At 44.6% G+C, this 18,780-nt stretch overlaps 1 protein-coding gene across 4 annotated transcripts in view; it reads right to left on the reverse strand.

Annotated features, from left to right (window-relative positions):
* Positions 1-18,780, reverse strand: part of eif2b3 (eukaryotic translation initiation factor 2B, subunit 3 gamma) — a 78,522-nt gene that overhangs the window by 5,571 nt on the left and 54,171 nt on the right. For all 4 annotated transcript variants that reach the window (XM_021589494.2, XM_036966444.1, XM_036966443.1 and 1 more), the window contains 5 exons: positions 12,719-12,808; positions 9,809-9,942; positions 9,485-9,675; positions 9,125-9,187; positions 7,570-7,718 (listed from right to left, as the gene is read on the reverse strand). In XM_021589494.2, the coding sequence (XP_021445169.1) occupies positions 7,570-7,718; positions 9,125-9,187; positions 9,485-9,675; positions 9,809-9,942; positions 12,719-12,808 (627 nt within the window). The remainder of the gene's footprint in view (positions 1-7,569; positions 7,719-9,124; positions 9,188-9,484; positions 9,676-9,808; positions 9,943-12,718; positions 12,809-18,780) is intronic.

Consider the following 18,780-nt stretch of genomic DNA (forward strand, 5'->3'; position numbering starts at 1 on the left):
TGCATTCAGTCTAAACTTAAAATGACTAAAACTAGACAGAAAGTATGCAGAAAATATAATTGACATATATTTTGTATTATAATCTTTCAGAAGTAAAACAAAATGCTAGACAGTGTGAAAATAGAACATTTAAGAAAGGATGAATTAAGGAATATTTTGGTCATGGCTGGATTACTGATGGGGCAGGCAGGGCACATGCCCAGGGGGACTGATTGGGTTTCCCATTGGTTTAGTAAGAATGGTTGGGCATAAGAACAAAGAATTAGCCATGGCAAAATACATAGAATTGCAGGAAATTAGTTCACACTGCACAATTTCCTCTCAGCTCCATGGAAAAATGTATCGAACTGCAGGAAACAATTTAAGCCGCACAAACGAGCTGACCACAGCCATTACCACACCGCCCACCACCTAAGACCCTATTGATCCAGAAACACCTGAACAACCCGGCCCCAAATCCCCCACAACAGTTACCAGCGCTGCTAAAAGAAAACCTAGAGGAAAGACTGAGCATGAATTTTGAAGAACAACACCAGCCTCTACCTCGTGTGGGCAAATTATACACCAACATTTAAAATACAACAATGCCATTGTCAGGGCTCCCGAGTGGCGCAGCGGTCTATGGCACTGCATCTCAGGGCAAGAGGCGTCACTACAGTCCCTGGTTCAAATGATTATATATATTTTATTTCACCAGGTAGGCCAGTTGAGAACAAGTTCTCAATTACAACTGCGACCTGGCCAAGATAAAGCAAAGCAGTGCGACAAAAAACAACACAGAGTTAGTTACAAGTGGGATAAACTAAAGTACAGTCAATAACACAATTGAAAAATCCATATACAGTGTGCAAATGGAGTAAGGAGGTAAGGCAATAAATAGGCCATAGTAGCAAAGTAATTACAATTTAGCAAATTAACACTGGAGTGATAGATGTGCAGGTGATGTGCAAAAGAGCAAAAAATGTCAATAAAAACAATATGGGGATAGGGTAGGTAGTTGGATGGGTTATTTACAGATGGGCTGTGTACAGATGTAGCGATCGGTGAGCTGCTCAGATAGCTGATGCTTATAATTAGCAAGGGAGATATAAGTCTCCAACTTCAGCGATTATTGAAATTTGTTCCAGTCATTGGCAGCAGAGAACTGGAAGGAAAGGTGGCCAAAGGAAGTGTTGGCTTTGGGGATGACCAGTGAAATATACCTGCACGTGCTACGAGTGGGTATTGTTATGGTAACCAGTGAGCTGAGATAAGGTGAAGCTTTACCTAGCAAAGACTTATAGATGACCTGGAGCCAGTGGGTCTGGCGACAAATATGTAGCCGAGCGAGCATACAGGTCGCAGTGGTGGGTGGTATATGGGGCTTTGATGACAAAACGGATGGCACTGTGATAGACTGCATCCAGTTTGCTGAGTAGAGTGTTGGAGATTGTTAGCGAAGTCGAGGATCGGTAGGATGGTCAGTTTTATGAGGGTATGTTTGGCAGTGTGAGTGAAGGAGGCTTTGTTGCGAAATAGGAAGCCGATTCTAGATTTAATTTTGGATTGGAGATGCTTAACATGAGTCTGGAAGGAGAGTTTACAGTCTAGCCAGACACCTAGGTATTTGTAGTTGTCCACATATTCTAAGCCAGAACCGTCCAGAGTAGTGATGCTCGTCGGGCGCGTGGGTGCGGGCAGCGATCTTTTGAAATGCATGCATTTAGTTTTACTAGCGTTTAAGAGCAGTTGGAGGCCACGGAATGAGTGTTGTTTGTGCATTGAAGCTTGTTTGGAGGTTTGTTAACAGTGTCCAAAGAAGGGCCAGATGTATACAGAATAGTTTCGTCTGCATAGAGGTGGATCAAGGAATCACTCGCAGCAAGAGTGACATCATTGATATATACAGAGAAAAGAGTCGGCCCGAGAATTGAACCCTGTGGTACCCCCATACAGACTGCCAGAGATCTGGACAACAGACCCTCCGATTTGACACACTGAACTTTGTCTGAGAAGTAGTTGGTGAACCAGGTGAGGCAGTCATTTCAGAAACCAAGGCTGTTGAGTCTGCCGATAAGAATACAGTGATTGACAGAGTGAATATGAATATGGCTGCACAGTACTGTCTTTTATCGTTTAGTACATTGAGCGTGGCTGAGGTGCACCCGTGACCAGCTTGGAAACCGGATTGCACAGCGGAGAAGGTCCGGTGTGATTTGAAATGGTCAGTGATCTGTTTGTTAACTTGGCTTTTGAAGACTTTGGAAAGGCAGGGCAGGATGGATATAGGTCTGTTACAGTTTGGGTCTAGAGTGTCACCCCCTTTGAAGAGGGGGATGACTGCGGCAGCTTTCCACTCTTTAGGAATCTCAGACGATACGAAAGAGAGGTTGAACAGACTAGTAATAGGGGTTGCAACAATGGCGGCGGATAATTTTAGAAAGAGAGGGTCCAGATTATCTAGCTCAGTTGATTTGTACGGGTCCAGGTTTTGCAGTTCTTTCAGAACATCTGCTATCTGGATTTGGGTGAAGGAGAAGCTGGGGAGGCTTGGGCAAGTAGCTGTGGGGGGTGTGGAGCTGTTGGTCGGGGTTGGGGTAGCCAGGTGGAAAGCATGGCCAGCCATGGAGAAATGCTTATTGAAATTCTCGATTATCGTGGATTTATCGGTGGTGAGTGTTTCCTAGCCTCAGTGCAGTGGGCAGCTGGGAGGAGGTGCTCTTATTCTACATGGACTTTACAGTGTCCCAGAACCTTTTGGAGCTAGAGCAGCAGGATGCAAATCTCTTTTTGGAAAAGCTAGCCTTTGCTTTCCTAACTGACTGTGTGAATTGGTTCCTGACTTCCCTGAACAGTTGCATATCGCGGGGACTATTCGATGCTAATGCAGTACGCCACAGGATGTTTTTGTGCTGGTCAAAGGGCAGTCAGGTCTGGAGTGAACCAAGGGCTATATCTGTTCTTAGTTCTACATTTTTGGAAAGGTGTATGCTTATTTAAGATGGTGAGGAAATTCCTTTTAAAGAACAACCAGGCATCCTCTACTGAAGAGATGAGGTCAATATCCTTCCAGGACACCCGGGCCAGGTCGATTAGAAAGGCCTGTTCGCAGAAGTGTTTTAAGGAGCGTTTGATAGTGATGAGGGGTGGTCGTTTGACCGCGGACCCATAACGGATGCAGGCAATGAGGCAGTGATCGCTGAGATCCTGATTGAAAACAGCAGAGGTGTATTTGGATATTAGGATGGCCGGGGTGTTAAGCATATCCCAGTTTAGGTCACCTAGCAGAACAAACTCTGAAGATAGATAGGTGGCAATCAATTCACCTATGGTGTCCAGGGCACAGCTGGGAGGTTAGAGGGGATCTATAACAGGAAGGCAACAGTGAGAGACTTAATTCTGGAGATAATAATTTTTTTAATCAGAAGCTCAAACTATTTGGGCATAGACCTGGAAAGTATGACAGCACTTTGCAGGTTCTCTCTGCAGTAGATTGCAACTCCTCCCCCTTTGGCAGTTCCATCTTGACGGAAAAAGTTGTAGTTGGGGATGGAAATCTCAGAATTTTTGGTGGCCTTCCTAAGCCAGGATTCAGACACGGCAAGGACATCAGGGTTGGCGGAGTGTGCTAAAGCAGTGAGTAAAACAAACTTAGGGAGGAGGCTTCTGATGTTAACATGCATGAAACTAAGGCTTTTACGGTTACAGAAGTCAACCAATGAGAGCGCCTGGGGACACACAGGGCCTGGGTTAACCTCTACATCACCCGAGGAACAGAGGAGTAGGATGCGGGTACGGCTAAAGGCTATCAAAACTGGTTGTCTAGTGCGTTGGGGACAGACAATAAAAGGAGCAGATTTCTGGGCATAATGTACAGACAGGGGTGTGGTAGTGTGCGGGTAAACCTAGGCATTGAGTGACGATGAGAGGTTGCATCTCTGGAGGCACTAGTTATGCTAGGTGAGGTCACCGCATGTGTGGGAGGTGGGACAAAAGAGGTATCTGAGGCATGTTGAGTGGGGCTAGAGGTTCCGCAGTAAAATAAAACAATGATAACTACCCTAAACAACAGTATACAAGGCACATTGACATTAGAGACATAAAGCGAGGCATAAAGCAATCACAGGTGTTGATTGGGAGAGCTAGCTAAGACAACAACAGCTAATTAGCTAAGACAACAACAACAGGTAAAATGGCATTGAATTGTCAGAGTGTCAGTTAACTACACACAGGGCCCGAGTTCGAGGCTGGGGCCGACAGATAAACAAAATAAACAAAATGGAGTACCGTGATGAATGAAAACAGCTCAGCAGGCATCAGCTATGTAGCCAGGTGATCATAGGGTCCAGTGAACAGCAATAGATGAAACAGGGAAGCCGTTAGGTAGTCGTTACTGCGCTAGCAAGCGGGAGACACGGCGTTCATAAAGATAGCAGGCCGGGGCTAGCAGAAGCATCTTCACCGACGTCCGGCAAAGGCCGGTTGAGGACGCAACGGGCGGAATTACATCGGCAGACCAGTCGTGATGGATCGGCGGGGCTCCGTTTCGACAAAGGGTCCAGGCCAATTGGCAAAAGAGGTATTGTAGCTGGAGTAGTTAAGTTTGCTAGCCGGGAGATGCTCCTGGCTTGAGGCTAACTTGTGCTAGCTTCGGGACAAGGGCGTTAGCCACTATAGCCACTCAGTAGCAGCTAGCTAGCTGCGATGATGTGATGCAAAGGTCCAGAGCTTACGGCAGGAATCCGGTGATGTAGTGGCTTCTAGTCGTGTTAGTGAAGAGTCCGGGAGGTATCATCTTTGTAGACGAGTGATCATAGGGTCCACTGAGCAGGCCGGGAGATGGGCCTGGCTCAAGGCTAGCTTCAGGGCTGGGCCACTCAGTAGCAGCTCGCTAGTTGCGATGATCTGAAGTGATGGTCCAGAGCTTACGGCAGGAATCTGGTGATGTAGTGGAGAAAAGCAGTCTGGTATGCTCAGGGTTGATATCGTGCTGTGCAGACTGGCGGGTATTATCCAGGCTAAAAGCTTCTGGTGTCTGAGCTAAAGGTAAAGGCCGCTAGCAGTGCCTAACAATGACTAAATAGCTTGTACCTAATTAGCTGGTTAGCATCTGATGGCTAGCTTCTGATGGAGGTTCTAGCTATAGATTCTAAAAATAGCAGATCCGTATCACATTGGTTGAGGCGGGTTGCCGGAAGGTAAGTTTAATTAAAAAATTAAAAAAAGAGATTGAAATATATACTAAAAAAGACTAAAAAAATGAATCCAGGCCGAATTACAGTCGGCCGTGATTGGCAGTCCCATATGGCAGCGTCGTCCGGGTTTGGCCGTCATTGTAAATAAGAATTTGTTCTTAACTGGCTTATATAGTGAAATAAAATATAAAAACATTTAAAAAAAACATTTAAAAAAAACATGTAATTCGATATCGTCAGGTTTGTGTTGTTGAGGACATGCAGTAATGAAACATTATAGAGAGTTCATCAAAGCTGAGACCGAGCACACCCCCATGTCGAAATAAACCCCATGTTGTAATCATTATTAGCACTGAGCTCAGTCTAAACAATGGATTTCAGACAGTAGGTTGGTTTGGGGTCTAGGTTGGCAGTTTACTCATTCCTTTGAGTGGAGTAGAAATTCTCTATGGTAAGAAGTCAATGATCTTTCAAATTCTCAGCCCAATCTTCATTTACTGTTAATTTACTCATTATCAAAATTCCAAATTGTTTCTTCATACCTTTGATTGTGCAGTTTAAGTTTCATCAATAAAAAGAGGAAATCAAAGAACCTCAATTCAGGGTTTAATCTCATCTTCCCATATGTAACTGTCACAGTGAAACTCCAGACCCTGGGTGGCAGGCAGAGGCGTGCTACATCTCAGTACCAGCAGTTGGAAAGACTGAGGTAGTGTGTTGGGTTAGGGTTAGTCAGGAGGGCTGGGGGAACCAACAGATTGAGCTCTGTGGGGCGGGCTGAGGAGCAACATGCATGAGCCTCTGACACGCTAGGCCCTGCATCCACTCACACAGGCAGGTTTGTATTGGCTGGTGTTGCACAGAGGGCATTCTATTCAGGTGGTGGTGGTAGGGTTGGAGGGAGAGGGGGGTGAGGAGGGAGGGAACCCGGCTGGGGGGTGGATGGCAATTGGAGATTACAAGGATTGGAGTTTTAAACAGAGAGACCACCAAAGAAGCCCAACTGAAACACCACTAATTACTGACACTATGCTCCTCCTTGCTGTGAGCCCCCCCCACCTTAACCACCCACCTCTTCCGCCGGCCTCCCTCGACCCCCCAAATATCCGTAGCTTTGTAAACAAGCCCTCCTACATGCAAACAAAGGGCCCAAAAATGCAAGTGCCTTCTTTAACATGCCAGGGATTTACTAATCCCCTCTTACATTTTTTTTATGTTGTGAAAGAATTGCCATGTCTTTCTTTTTCTGCACTAACTGGGACATGAGGGTACCTACACTGGCTCTGGCCTCACTGTCTTTAAGAGGGACTGTGCTAAAGCCTAACTCTGCCAGTTAAAGCTCTTCCCCAGGATTTGAGGATCTGTGAATTTAAAATAACAGACTCCTTTTCTACTTCTCAGTGGTCGCTCTCCTGCGATTCATGTCATGCTTGCAGTTTTAAATCACCAGCCCGGACATCCTTTCAACCGACCAGCACGAGTGAAAATACTTTAATTAAAAATGTCTCCCAATGCTAGGCTGAAAACCCCCCAATTCATAGTAGATTTACTTTCCAGAGTCAGCAATCCACCCACAATAAATAGTTGAAAATGAAACTTTCAAGGTAGAAAACAAGTGTGATTTTGGTGCAAATATGTTCACAAGTCTATCAACTCACTGTGCAACAACTTGTGAGTTATATGGATGAAGTGAAATACGTTGTTGCTGAGAATCCAGACGTTTAACCATGTATATTCATCACCTATGTGTTTTTGTATTACATTGTAAGCATGCTCTGGTTCACTGCACGCCAATGGACATTGTCAACATAGAGTTCTCCATTTTACCCACATATCACATAAAACAAGCCTCAGTCAGTCCCCTCGCGCTGCAGCCATCTCCCTCCCTCCCTGTTCCCCTTTGTCCTCTCTTTCCCTCTACAGTGGCCTCTGAAACCTACTTGTTCCTCTCTCACCCTCTACACTGGCCTCTGAAACCTACTTGTTCCCCTTGGTCCTCTCTCTCCCTCTACACTGGCCTCTGAAACCTACTTGTTCCCCTTGGTCCTCTCTCTCCCTCTACACTGGCCTCTGAAACCTACTTGTTCCCCTTGGTCCTCTCTCTCCCTCTACACTGGCCTCTGAAACATACTTGTTCCCCTTGGTCCTCTCTCTCTCTCCCTCTACACTGACCTCTGAAACCTACTTGATCCCCTAATGTGGTTCAACACTATACTAGGCTTAATTGGGGAAGGGAGTTGACTGCCCAGCCTTTTTTCAAATATCATTGTTTCTTCCACTGCTTTCTCTCCACCACAAAGTATCATCTGTGACTTTCTGGTAAAATGACTGTCCTTGGGTCTAAGGGCTCAGTGGTAGACATGGTCCAAATCTGTATACATTAGACTCTACTCACCCCTCCTCGATGGTGACTCCATGCATGATGATGGAGTTGGTTACTTTGACCTTCTCCCTGACAGTGGTGGACACTCCGATCGTCGATCTCTTGATGGATGTCTTGTCTGAGATCTGACAGGAAGCTCCTATTATGCTGTCTGCACCAATCTAACAGACAATAGGCAGATGTGGTAGAACGTTGTCAGTAAAAAGACCACGGCAGAATTTACATTTCGCTCTGATCCCTTCACACACTTTGCTATATTAGTGAGTCAAATTCCAGTGTAAAAATGTTTACTCTTTATATGTCTGTTAATGAGAGAAAAGAGAGAAGAAGATGATATTTTAGAACTCAAATGTGTATGACAGTTGGGAAAGCAGTTTGAACATAAAGATAATGGAGAGGCAACCTACAAATGTAGGACCTTCATTTGAGCCAGTTTGCTACAGCAGGAGAATAATCCTGCAGCAACAGGAAATGTGAATTATTATGTGGATTATAATTAATGGAATTTTTTTTTGTAGGGGTTGTATCAAAATACACTGCAAGTTAAACATTTCCTGCATTGCAGGAAAGTTCTCCTAAAACACAGTGATCAAATTAAGATCCTACATATGTAAGGGCGATTTCACACATATTGTAGTTCTGCGCTATAGTTCGAATCAGAATTCAACAATTTTTTACATTGAATTTCTTTCATTTGGTCCGGTTGGTTTCAGATTGCCAAATGACAAACAAACTAAAATGCCTAAACAATGCCTTGTGACTGATATTGATTACTGAATTGTTGGGCATGTGACAATAAACAAAGTGTTCAGGCAAGTAATTTGTTTATTGGGGAAAAATGTGCACGTTAAATTCATCTATGATTATGAAGAAGCATAACTTGTGTCCCAAACTTCATATTACTCTCCCTTTGGTCTTTCAACAACATGCGGAAGGAGGAAACAGCGCAATGGCCGCTCTAACTGCGACGTGGGTAGGCTATATTCAGCAGCGTATAGCCCCGTCTCCCCTAATCTGCATCGGATGCGCTCATACATGCTCCGCTATTCAGACTGTTTCAGATATATCAAGTTATGGTTGGCTACAGTTAAAGGCGTACATGGCCGTACAGCAGTGTTCTAGAATATACTTTCATAGTTTTCTAATTCTCAGCGCGGCTCAAGCAATTAATCCAACCATTGCCACATTCAAATGATTAAGAGCCACGTACGCGGATCCACGTTGGTTGGACATTTTGGGGAGGTGTGAAGGTCGGGCTGTGCGTCCCCAGCGGGATATATCACAATGGGAAGCCGGACTATCGCGGATCCCAATCTGAATTGAGCTTTACTCATAAATCCTCTATGACACCTACAGCATCTTACCGCATAGACAACTAACAAGAATATCATGTGACTCACCAAAGCACACTCACTCTAATGTCACCCTCTCTCACCAGAAACTCTCAATCCTGCGAATGACTCACTCTCAGACTCGGTCAGAAAATCCACATTGTACCAGACGTCTAAGAAAACCACCCATCTAGCTACTCTTAGTGCGTTCCCTGTTGGTCATAGTAGTTACTCACCAGACAACGCTCAGAGACCACTGCTGATGGATGGACTGCAGGCTCGTCAAACAGCTTAGGGGCCTGGAACACAGGAGAGAAAATGGATGAGGATAAAGCAATACTGTCAGTCATGTTCAGGAATTATCCTTATTGAAATATATGAACATTTCTTTCTTTTTTTTGTGCCATCTAGCAGACGTTCTTATCCAGAGTGTGTACATTTTCATATATATATATTTTTTTCACACTGTTCCCCCGTGGGAATCAAACCCATAACTCTGGTGTTATGTTGGTCACAGAGCCTGCTATTAAACTAGAGTTTCTGTAAAATAACCAAGAGCGTCACATTTTCTACACAGTCTCCCTTCACTCACTCACCAGGCGATTGGCTTCGATGTAGGCCGCTAGCGTGTTGACTCGGTAACATATTCCCTCGTCCATGATGTGCACGTAGCAGCGCAGGCGTCCTCCGTGGTAGGCATCGCTCATGTCCCCACGGTGGTCATTCCAACAGGACCTCTCCTGGGTTAGATGCAGCAGCTCCTCATCCCTGGATGAGATCTGGATCTCTACACACACATATTTCAGCAGATACACACAGGTGAATGTGTGTGTGTGCGTGTGTGTGCGCATGAACATGACGTGAGTTACAACCTAGCTATGGAAAGTCTTAAAGCATACTCTATTTGGAATGTTCATTACCTAAGTTTACATTACTATCGTTTTTCTTTAGGTTCTGATGAGTTTCATCGATGACCTTCGGAGAGTTGGTGGATTTAGAGAACTGTTTGCGGACCAGATATGGGACTAACTCTCCCCGAATCGAAGAGATTGATCTTTGAGAGAAAAACAAAACACAATAGTTACCGAATTGCTGAAATAGTACATTCACTGAAAGTAAAAGGTGCATTTTACCCTCATGATGTGTGTAACCTTTGACCCGCAAATCATTTGAAGAGTAATAACATAGAATTAGAATTAGTAGAGCGGGCATAGAAATCTGACCATGAATTTTTGACCTGAATGGGGAGGCACATTCTACTCAGTCTATTTCTATGAGCAATAATTGTCAGCGTAGGTTGAGGGAGATATTTCCTCATGGTCAATCCAAATGCTAGAAGTAGGGAGAGGGGCGTGAGAAGGAGGACAATTCCTTTGAGTGTACTTTGTTAATGTCCATGTACTGAACACTCTCACAAGCTGAATGCCCAACCCTGCTCATGAGGGTTTTATGCTAACCAGAAACAACCATGATCATTTCATGGTGTACACGTTCAAGGGTTTCCTAACAGGTAAAAAAAATAAAATAAGGCTGAATCAAGGTTTTAAACATCCAAGTACGCCCTGTAGGCAATTTTAATTTCTCCTCCTCCTCACTTCTTCACTACACTCCATGTCCTCTCCCTCTCTCCTCCTCACTCTTTTTAGTTTCTTTGAAGGGAGATTAGAATTTCCATCTGAATGCTGAGAAAGAAACAACAGTTACTCTGTCCATTTTTCTCCGTGAGCGCTCCACAGCAGAGCAGCTTCAAAAGAGAGAAGAGCGAGAAAGAGGGAGAGAAAGAGAGGGGGAGAGGAAGAGTGAGTGAGGGAAAGAGAGAGGGAAAGAGGAAAAGGGGAGAATATGAAAGAAAAGGGAGCTGAATTTAAAGTCAACCTACTTTGATGAGATAGAAAAATAAAAAGGGGAGTAGTGGTATTGGGGTCTCCTGAGTCTGGACAGCAGATTAGATGAAATTATATTCATATCAGGAGGACTGGTGAATAAATAGGGCTCCCGAGTGGCGCATCTCAGTGCTGTAGGTGCTAGAGGCGTCACTACAGACCCTGGTTTGATTCCAGGCTGTATCACAACAGGCCGTGTTTGAGAGTCCCATAGGGCAGCGCACAATTTGCCCAGGGTCGTCTGGGTTAGGATTTGGCTGGGGTAGGCCGTCAACTGACTTACCTAGTTAAATAAAGGTTCAATTAAAATATGTCAAAGCAATGGGAAGCAGCAGGAACAAGCAGCTGCGTTGCTGCATATTTATGGAAATCCCCGGTAGAAAATGTATATTTGAAGGGAAAGGGATCGAGCTAGTGAGTCAATGTACTCTCCAATTAATGCCACCTGTGCTTATTTTCAACACCACTTAAAGGAGCTGCTGGGTCTCCTTACAATACCAGTTTAACAAGCATAAAGGGATTGGGGGCCTAGACTAGGGGTGGGTGGAGGAGTAGAAGGGTGGAGCTTCTGCTTTTGGTCTTGCTGGTGGTGGGCGTGGTGGGGGGGGGGGATCCCCTGCCTAGGATGTATGGGCTGGAGAATGTGAGTAGATTCATGTAACACCATTAGAAATATAGGCTGCATCAATAGGACATACATTTATCAAAGTGAGATGCATTTCAACTAAGTGAGGAATCTAACAATGCATTGAATTGCTTGGCCTGGCTTTGAATGATCAGGTGTATGTATATCTTTACAATTATGGATCATTTGATCTGGTGGTGGTGGCTATAGAGCTCCTATAAATTACATCTATATGTTATAAGCTTTAAGTAAATCTATGGTGGTGGCCCTATTATATATGGTAACCCAAACATTTAAAATGGGCAATAAACAACAGACTTTCTGATTGGTCCAAAGTGATTGCACTTGAAAAGAAGTAGTACAAGAAGTATGAGGAAGTGAGATGATCACCACAGTTGTGATTGAGGTGTACCTCTGACACTAATGCTCAAGGGGGGTAAAAGCCTAATAAACTGCTCAATAAACTGGCACATTGTAAAACAAATTAACACCTAACAAGAATACATACCAGTCTCAAAGCCTTTCCACAGTCACAGTCTGTTCATATATTAACTCCAGTTACACATGCATGCAACTTGCCTAGAAAGGTGCAATTCGTTATTTCACCTGTATCTAGCAACACACTGTATTCACATTTATGTGGATGGTTATTGGTACCTTTAAAAAAATTATTTGATATACACAGTGTAGAAAACATTAGGAACCACCTTCCTAATATGAGTTGCACCCCCGTTTGCCCTCAGAACAGCCTCACTTTGTCGGGGCATTGACTCTACAAGGTGTCAAAAGCGTTCCACAGGGATGCTGGCCCATGTTGACTCCAATGCTTATCACAGTTGTGTCAAATTGGCTGGATGTCTATTGGGTGGTGGACCATTCTTGATACACACGGAAAACTGGTGAGCGTGAAAAACCCAGCAGCGTTGCAGTTCTTGATTCAAACCGGTGGGCCTGGCACCTACTACCATACCCCGTTCAAAGGCACTTGAATCTCATCTTGCTCATTAACCCAATGAATGACACACATACACAATCTATGTCTCAATTGTCTTAGGTTAAAAAATGATTTAAGCCTTTTCTCCTCCCTTACACTAATTGAAGTGGATTTAACAAGTGACATCAATAAGGGATCATAGCTTTCACCTGGATTCACCTGGTCAGTCTATGTCTACTGTTTTGTACACTCAGTGTACATTTAATATAAAAACACATTTGTGATGACATGCAAAGATTTGACATGCAATGACATGCAAAAGTTCATACACAAAGGCCACGTCCAATTTAGGACGCAACCAAAGTCAAACATGTGAAAAGGGCCTCACTTGTTATCAGCGAGGAAGTCGACCACAGACTTCTTCAGGCAGTACAGGTGGGCGTCCACAAGGCCAGTTTTGATGTGCATCCTTGGATGTCTGAATGAAAGAGAGAGGCGGACGTGGGAGGTAAATCAAATCAAATTCAAACTACAAAGCTGGGGAGTTATGCATGACATTGCTCTATACCTGTGTAAAAACACAGTAGTTGTAATAGAACAATTGTAAAGGCACATTCTATGACATACTTTAACAATTCGTTTGGAGTTAAAGGGATTTTTGTTATTACCCAGGTGGATTATGGATTAGTCCCAATTTCACTTTTGTAATACTAGAGTTGTGTGTTACTTACTACACAGGTATAACTTCATGTAATGTACTGTAACTGAATGTCAATGTTCATGGCACAACACACCATAAAGTACCCTGTAGCAGACAGCATGCCTCCTCACGAGCAAAACCACTGTTTTCTTCTCAGAATTCTGTTTTAATTAGATGACAGAATTAAAATAATGGCACCCTTTAATTCAGATTTTTATTCGGACAAACTTACTCCGCTGAAAGCAGTACGTGACTGAACAAACAAAACATCTGCTATAAGGGGAACAAATAAGGTATGTGACAAAAGTCCCTGGAATGTCATGGCACCTGTGTATTGTCCCCTGCCAGCTTCCATCCGCAGGCCCTGCCCCAGAAGCCTGGCTGCCATGGTAACCATGTCCAGTCTGGTGAGATGCCAACACAAGCGGACCCCCCAATTGTTTTACAGCCTGAGATTGACATGACAACGCTCTGGGTATAGAGCCTCTGTCTGTAATAAATGGCACTCTAATGCTCTGATCAAAAGTAGAGCACTATATAGAGAATAGGGTGCCATTTGGGACATGTCCTGTCCTGGAGGCCAGTGTAATTCCTCTGAGAGCAGAGCAACCTGTGTGATGTGGGAAGTGTCTCAAATGAAAATCAATGGGTATTTGTCACATACGCCGAATAAAACAAGAGACCACGTTACCATGAAATGCTTACTTAAGAGCCCCTTTCTCAACAATACAGTTAAAAAGTAGAACATTAACAAATAAATAAAAATAAAATACACCCAATGACCAAAAGTACATGGACACCTGCTCAAATGTCTCAGGTCAAAATCATGGGCATTAATATGGAGTTGGACCCTCATTTGCTGCTATAACAGACTCTACTCTTCTGGGAACACTTTCCACTAGATGTTGGAACATTGCTGGGGGACTTGCTTCCATTCCGCCACAAGCGCACTACAGAGGTCGGGCCCTGATGTTGGGCGATTAGGCCTGGCTCGCAGTCGGCGTTCCAATTTATCCCAAAGGTGTTTGATGTGATTGAGGTCATCATCACCGATCTCCACAAATAACTTCTGTATGGACCTCACTTTGTGCACAGGGGCATTGTCATGCTGAAACAGGAAAGGACCTTCCCCAAACTGTTGCCACAAAGTTGGAAGCACAGAATCGTCTAGAATATGTTTGTATGCTGTAGCGTGAAGATTTATCTTTACAGAAACTAAGGGGCCTAGCGCAAACCACAAAAAACAGCCTCCAAACTTTACAGTTAGCACTATGCATTGCGGCAGGTATCGTTCTGAGGCATTCACTAAACCCAGATTTGTCCGTTGTACTGTCAGATGTTGAAGCGTGATTCATCACTCCAGAGAAGGAGCTTCCACTGCTCCAGAGTCCAATAGTGGCGAGCTTTACACCACTCCAGTCAACTCATGGCATTGCGCATGGTGATCGTAGGCTTGTGTGCGGCTGGTTAGGTGATTAATTGAAGCACTATGTACATGTAAGTAAGTGAAAAGTGAAAGTAAGTGAAAAGCATGGGTAGCCGTTTAATTATCTGTTCAGTAGTATTATGGCTTTGGGGTAGAAGCTGTTCAGGAGCCTTTTGGTCCCAGACTTGGTGCAGTACCAATTGCCATGTGGTAGCAGAGAGAACAGACTGTGACTTGGGTGGCAGGAGACCCTTTTTAGACCCTTTGACCCTTTTTAGTGCCTTACCTTCTCTGACACCGCCTGGTATAGAAGTCCTGGATGGCAGGGAGCTCGGCCCCAATAATGTACTGGTCGTTACACACTACCCTCTGTCACGCTCTGCGGTTGGATGCCGAGCAGTTGCCATTCCAAGCGGTGATGCAGCCAGTTTTTATGGATCTGATGGCTCATGCCAAATCTTGTCAGCCTCCTGAGGGTGAATACGTGTTGTTGTGCCCTCTTCACAACTGTGTTGGTGTGTTTGGACCATGATAAGTCCTTAGTGATGTGGACACTGAGGAACTTGAAGCTCTCAACCATCTCCACTACAGTTCCGTTGATGTGAATAGGGGTGTGCTCGACCCTCCGTTTCTTGTTGTCAACGATCAGCCCCTTTGTCTTGCTGACGTTGAGGGAGATTGTTGTCCAGGAAGCACACTGTCAGGTCTCTGACCTCCTCCCTGTAGGCGGTCTCATCATCGTCGGTGATCAGGCCTACCACCATGGTGTCGTCAGCAAACTTAAAGGGAAAGACTGTGGTGCAGTTAGAAAAGCTGGTGTTCTGTTCACTGCAGTTCTGGCCATGGTGAACGCAGGACTCATCCTCTGAGAAGGCCTCTAGAAGCACTGCTCACATAAAACATATATCAAATCAAATTTTATTTGTCACATGCGCCAAATACAACAGGTGTAGTAGACCTTACAGTGAAATGCTTCAGAGTTCAAAACGTGTACGGGTACGCACAGCAGTGTGATACAATGTTGGACCACTGGCTTTCATACTTTTTGAATTCCCAGCGCAGCTCAAGCAATTTCTCCAACCGTCACCACGTCAGATGGGCTGTGCGTCCCCGGCGGACGGTGGTCTTAGAGCCGCATAGCTAGATCCAGAGACTATCACGTTCTCTGGATTCTGAATTACGCTTAAATTATGACCAGGTGACCCGACTCCATAAACAGTTCCTTGGACAGAACCTACGCAATGGGTCAGATAAGACCATAGCTGTACATTCACTAGCCTATATTCTACATGACCTCTGGGTCAGAGCATCAGGTGAAATAGATGACAAACCTCCACCAAACCTCCAACATGATCATAGTGGTGAAACACTATCATAGCGACCCGGCTATCCAGCCTGCCTGGTGGTGTTGCAGTCAACTGGGCCCCCATTCTCTTCTCCTCCCCTAAATGTGACATTTAAGAAAACCATCTCATCTCTGGGACTTTATGTGACTGCCTCCCCCGCTCTGTCTTTTCTTGGGTGAAGAATGCGATTTGAAGCATTGAGAATGAGTCAGCTCTGTTCGGCCATGCAGATTTCAGAACCAGATGCCGGGCCGTATAAATCACATTTTGTGGGGCTGGGCAGGCAGGGAGGCAGGCAGGCCAGCAGGAGAGATACCCAGGGATCAGTGTCTTGTGGCTAGTGGTGTGGAGGAGAGTGGTGGGGTCAACGTGTGCCCTTTATGGAGAATTGCACCATGATTAAACACAAGCAGGAGCAGCAACAGGCCTAGTCTGTCTACTGGGAAGGCCTACATGCTGGAGGAAGGACCTCCATTTGCATGATCATTTTAGTAGAACTACAATACACATTGTTTGGCCATAAAGCCACTGCATTTGCCAAACAAGTTTAATGTGTAATTCCTGGTAGTCTACAGCAGAGGTTCACTAATTTTTCCCTCAGGGCCTGCGTTGGGGAACATCACGACCCCTCCCCGCACAGATGCACCATGTCTATTTCTATGGGCACAAGCACTGTTAGTGAGACAAACTGTTCACACCCCTCTTGTTGGTGGAGAGAATTTTGCAGGTTTAAAGCTTATTTTCTGCAATTCTACACATTTTGTCATGGGGTGCAAAGTACATTTTTGCGCAATTCTATACATTTTGCCCTGTATAACATGTATTTATGTGATATTTGAGTGACAAAATTACAACAATATCTATGGGGTACAAAACACATTTTTTTTAAGCCGAAATGGGCTAGCTGAGCTGGATATTTTTGACAAGTTATATATAGCTCTAAGGTATGCAATGACCAAGAGGAACTGATGATGCACTATCCAATTTCTAAATTGCACCTTGTGCATTCTACTATTACAACTTTCAAGAGTAAGTTTAAAGCCACCCCGTCCCCAGGGGCCGCGCCCAACAGTTTGGGAACACCAGGGGGCCTGGCTGGTGAGTGAAACAGAACATTGTTGGAAGACTCCTCGGGCTTGGGTGACTCACTTCCAAATAGCATAATGACTTACTACTAAAAACCTCCATGTGTAGTAGGCCCTAAACGAGCACATTCCACATGGCAGCAGCACTGTGAGGTAAATGGTCTTGTGCTTCTCTCTGAAGGGACAGTTCTAACTGCTATTCTGGACCTGGTCTGTGTCAACACCACTGCAAAGCCCAGGCAAATTTGCTCAAGCGGCCAGCTACACAGGGCTTTACTATAAAGACCTAGGCTCTTTGTATCCTCTCTTGTCTGAGCACAGAAAGTAAATATGAAGGGACAAAAAAATTCCAGACTTGGGTAGTTACTTAGGAAAACGTGCAATTAAACGTATAGCTTCCCAAACTTCGCCACTTGCTATTGGACAATAGATTGACGCCATTTAAAGAGAGGAATGTTTGAGGAGTGTGCTTCATGGCACACAGGGTACGAGACACATGCTACTTGTTTTGCAATGGTCATAAATTCTTCAAATATATTTAGTTTAGCGGGAACCAAGTACTGTAGACCTCAAGTGATTTACCAAATCCATGATTTCATCCTAAAAGAGAAATGGTAGTACAGCAAGGACTGACTTCACCTCTGCTGGATTTACAGTGGAAAGTGGAGCAACATTGTATGCGAGGAATCTGCAGGAGCCTTCACACTGTCAAATCAATTCAGGAGCCAACTCATATCATATGTGTAGCATGTCTTCAGCTTGCATTTCATTCACATGTGGAAATGGGTAGTGAAGGGTGTCACCACACAGACCACTAGCATGGGACAACGTGGTGGTAATCTAGGACAGGGGTCAAGACCTGATGCTTGGTAACCAACAAACACCTTTAAAAAGTCATCAAAATAAGAGTCTCTGAAGAATATTGACCATATCCTGCTGTAACATGTAGGCCAAATATCAGTGTATCAAAGAAAACAAGGGATGAGGGCATTAGAACGGAAGAGAAAGTTCTTTAAGGGCTGAATACCAACTTAAGATCAAATTTTCTTAGTCACATGCACCAAATACAACCTTCACCTTAAAGTTAAATGCTTACTTACGAGCCCCTAACCAACAATGTAGTTTCCAAAAAATACAGATAAGAATGAGATAAAAGTAACAAGTAATTAAAGAGCAGCAGTAAAATAACAATAGAGAGACTTGATACAGGGGGCACAGAGTCAATGTGAGGGGGTACCGGTTAGTTAAAGTAGTATGTACATGTAGGTAGAGTTATTAAGATGACTATGCATAGATGACAACAGAGAGTAAAAGTGGTGTAAAGAGGGGGGGTGGGGGGGCAATGCAAATAGTCTGGGCTAGATGTTTAGGAGACTTACGGCTTGGGGGTAGAATCTGTTTAGAAGCCTCTTGGACCTAGACTTGGCTCTCCGGTACCGCTTTCAGTGCGTTAGTAGAGAGAACAGTCGATGACTAGGGTGGCTGGAGTCTTTGACAATTTTTAGAGCCTTCCTCTGACACCGCCTGGTATAGAGGTCCTGGATGGCAGGAAGCTTGGCCCCAGTGATGTACTGGGCCGTTTGCACTACCCTCTGTAGTGCCTTGTGGTTGGAGGCCGAGCAGTTGCCATACCAGGCAGTGATGCAACCCGGATGCTCTCGATGGTGCAGCTGTAGAACCTTTTGAGGATCTGAGGACCAATGCCAAATCTTTTCAGTCAACTGAGGGGGAATACCTTTTGTCGTGCCCTCTTCATGACTGTCTTGGTGTGCTTGGACCATGTTAGTTTGTTGGTGATGTGGACACCAGGAACTTGAAGCTCTCAACCTGCTCCACTGCATTCCTGGTAATCCGTCTGGCCCTGTGGCCATTGTGAATGTTGACCTGTTTAAA

Source organism: Oncorhynchus mykiss, chromosome 28, assembly GCF_013265735.2.
Source record: "Oncorhynchus mykiss isolate Arlee chromosome 28, USDA_OmykA_1.1, whole genome shotgun sequence".
Taxonomy (NCBI): Eukaryota; Metazoa; Chordata; class Actinopteri; order Salmoniformes; family Salmonidae; genus Oncorhynchus; species Oncorhynchus mykiss.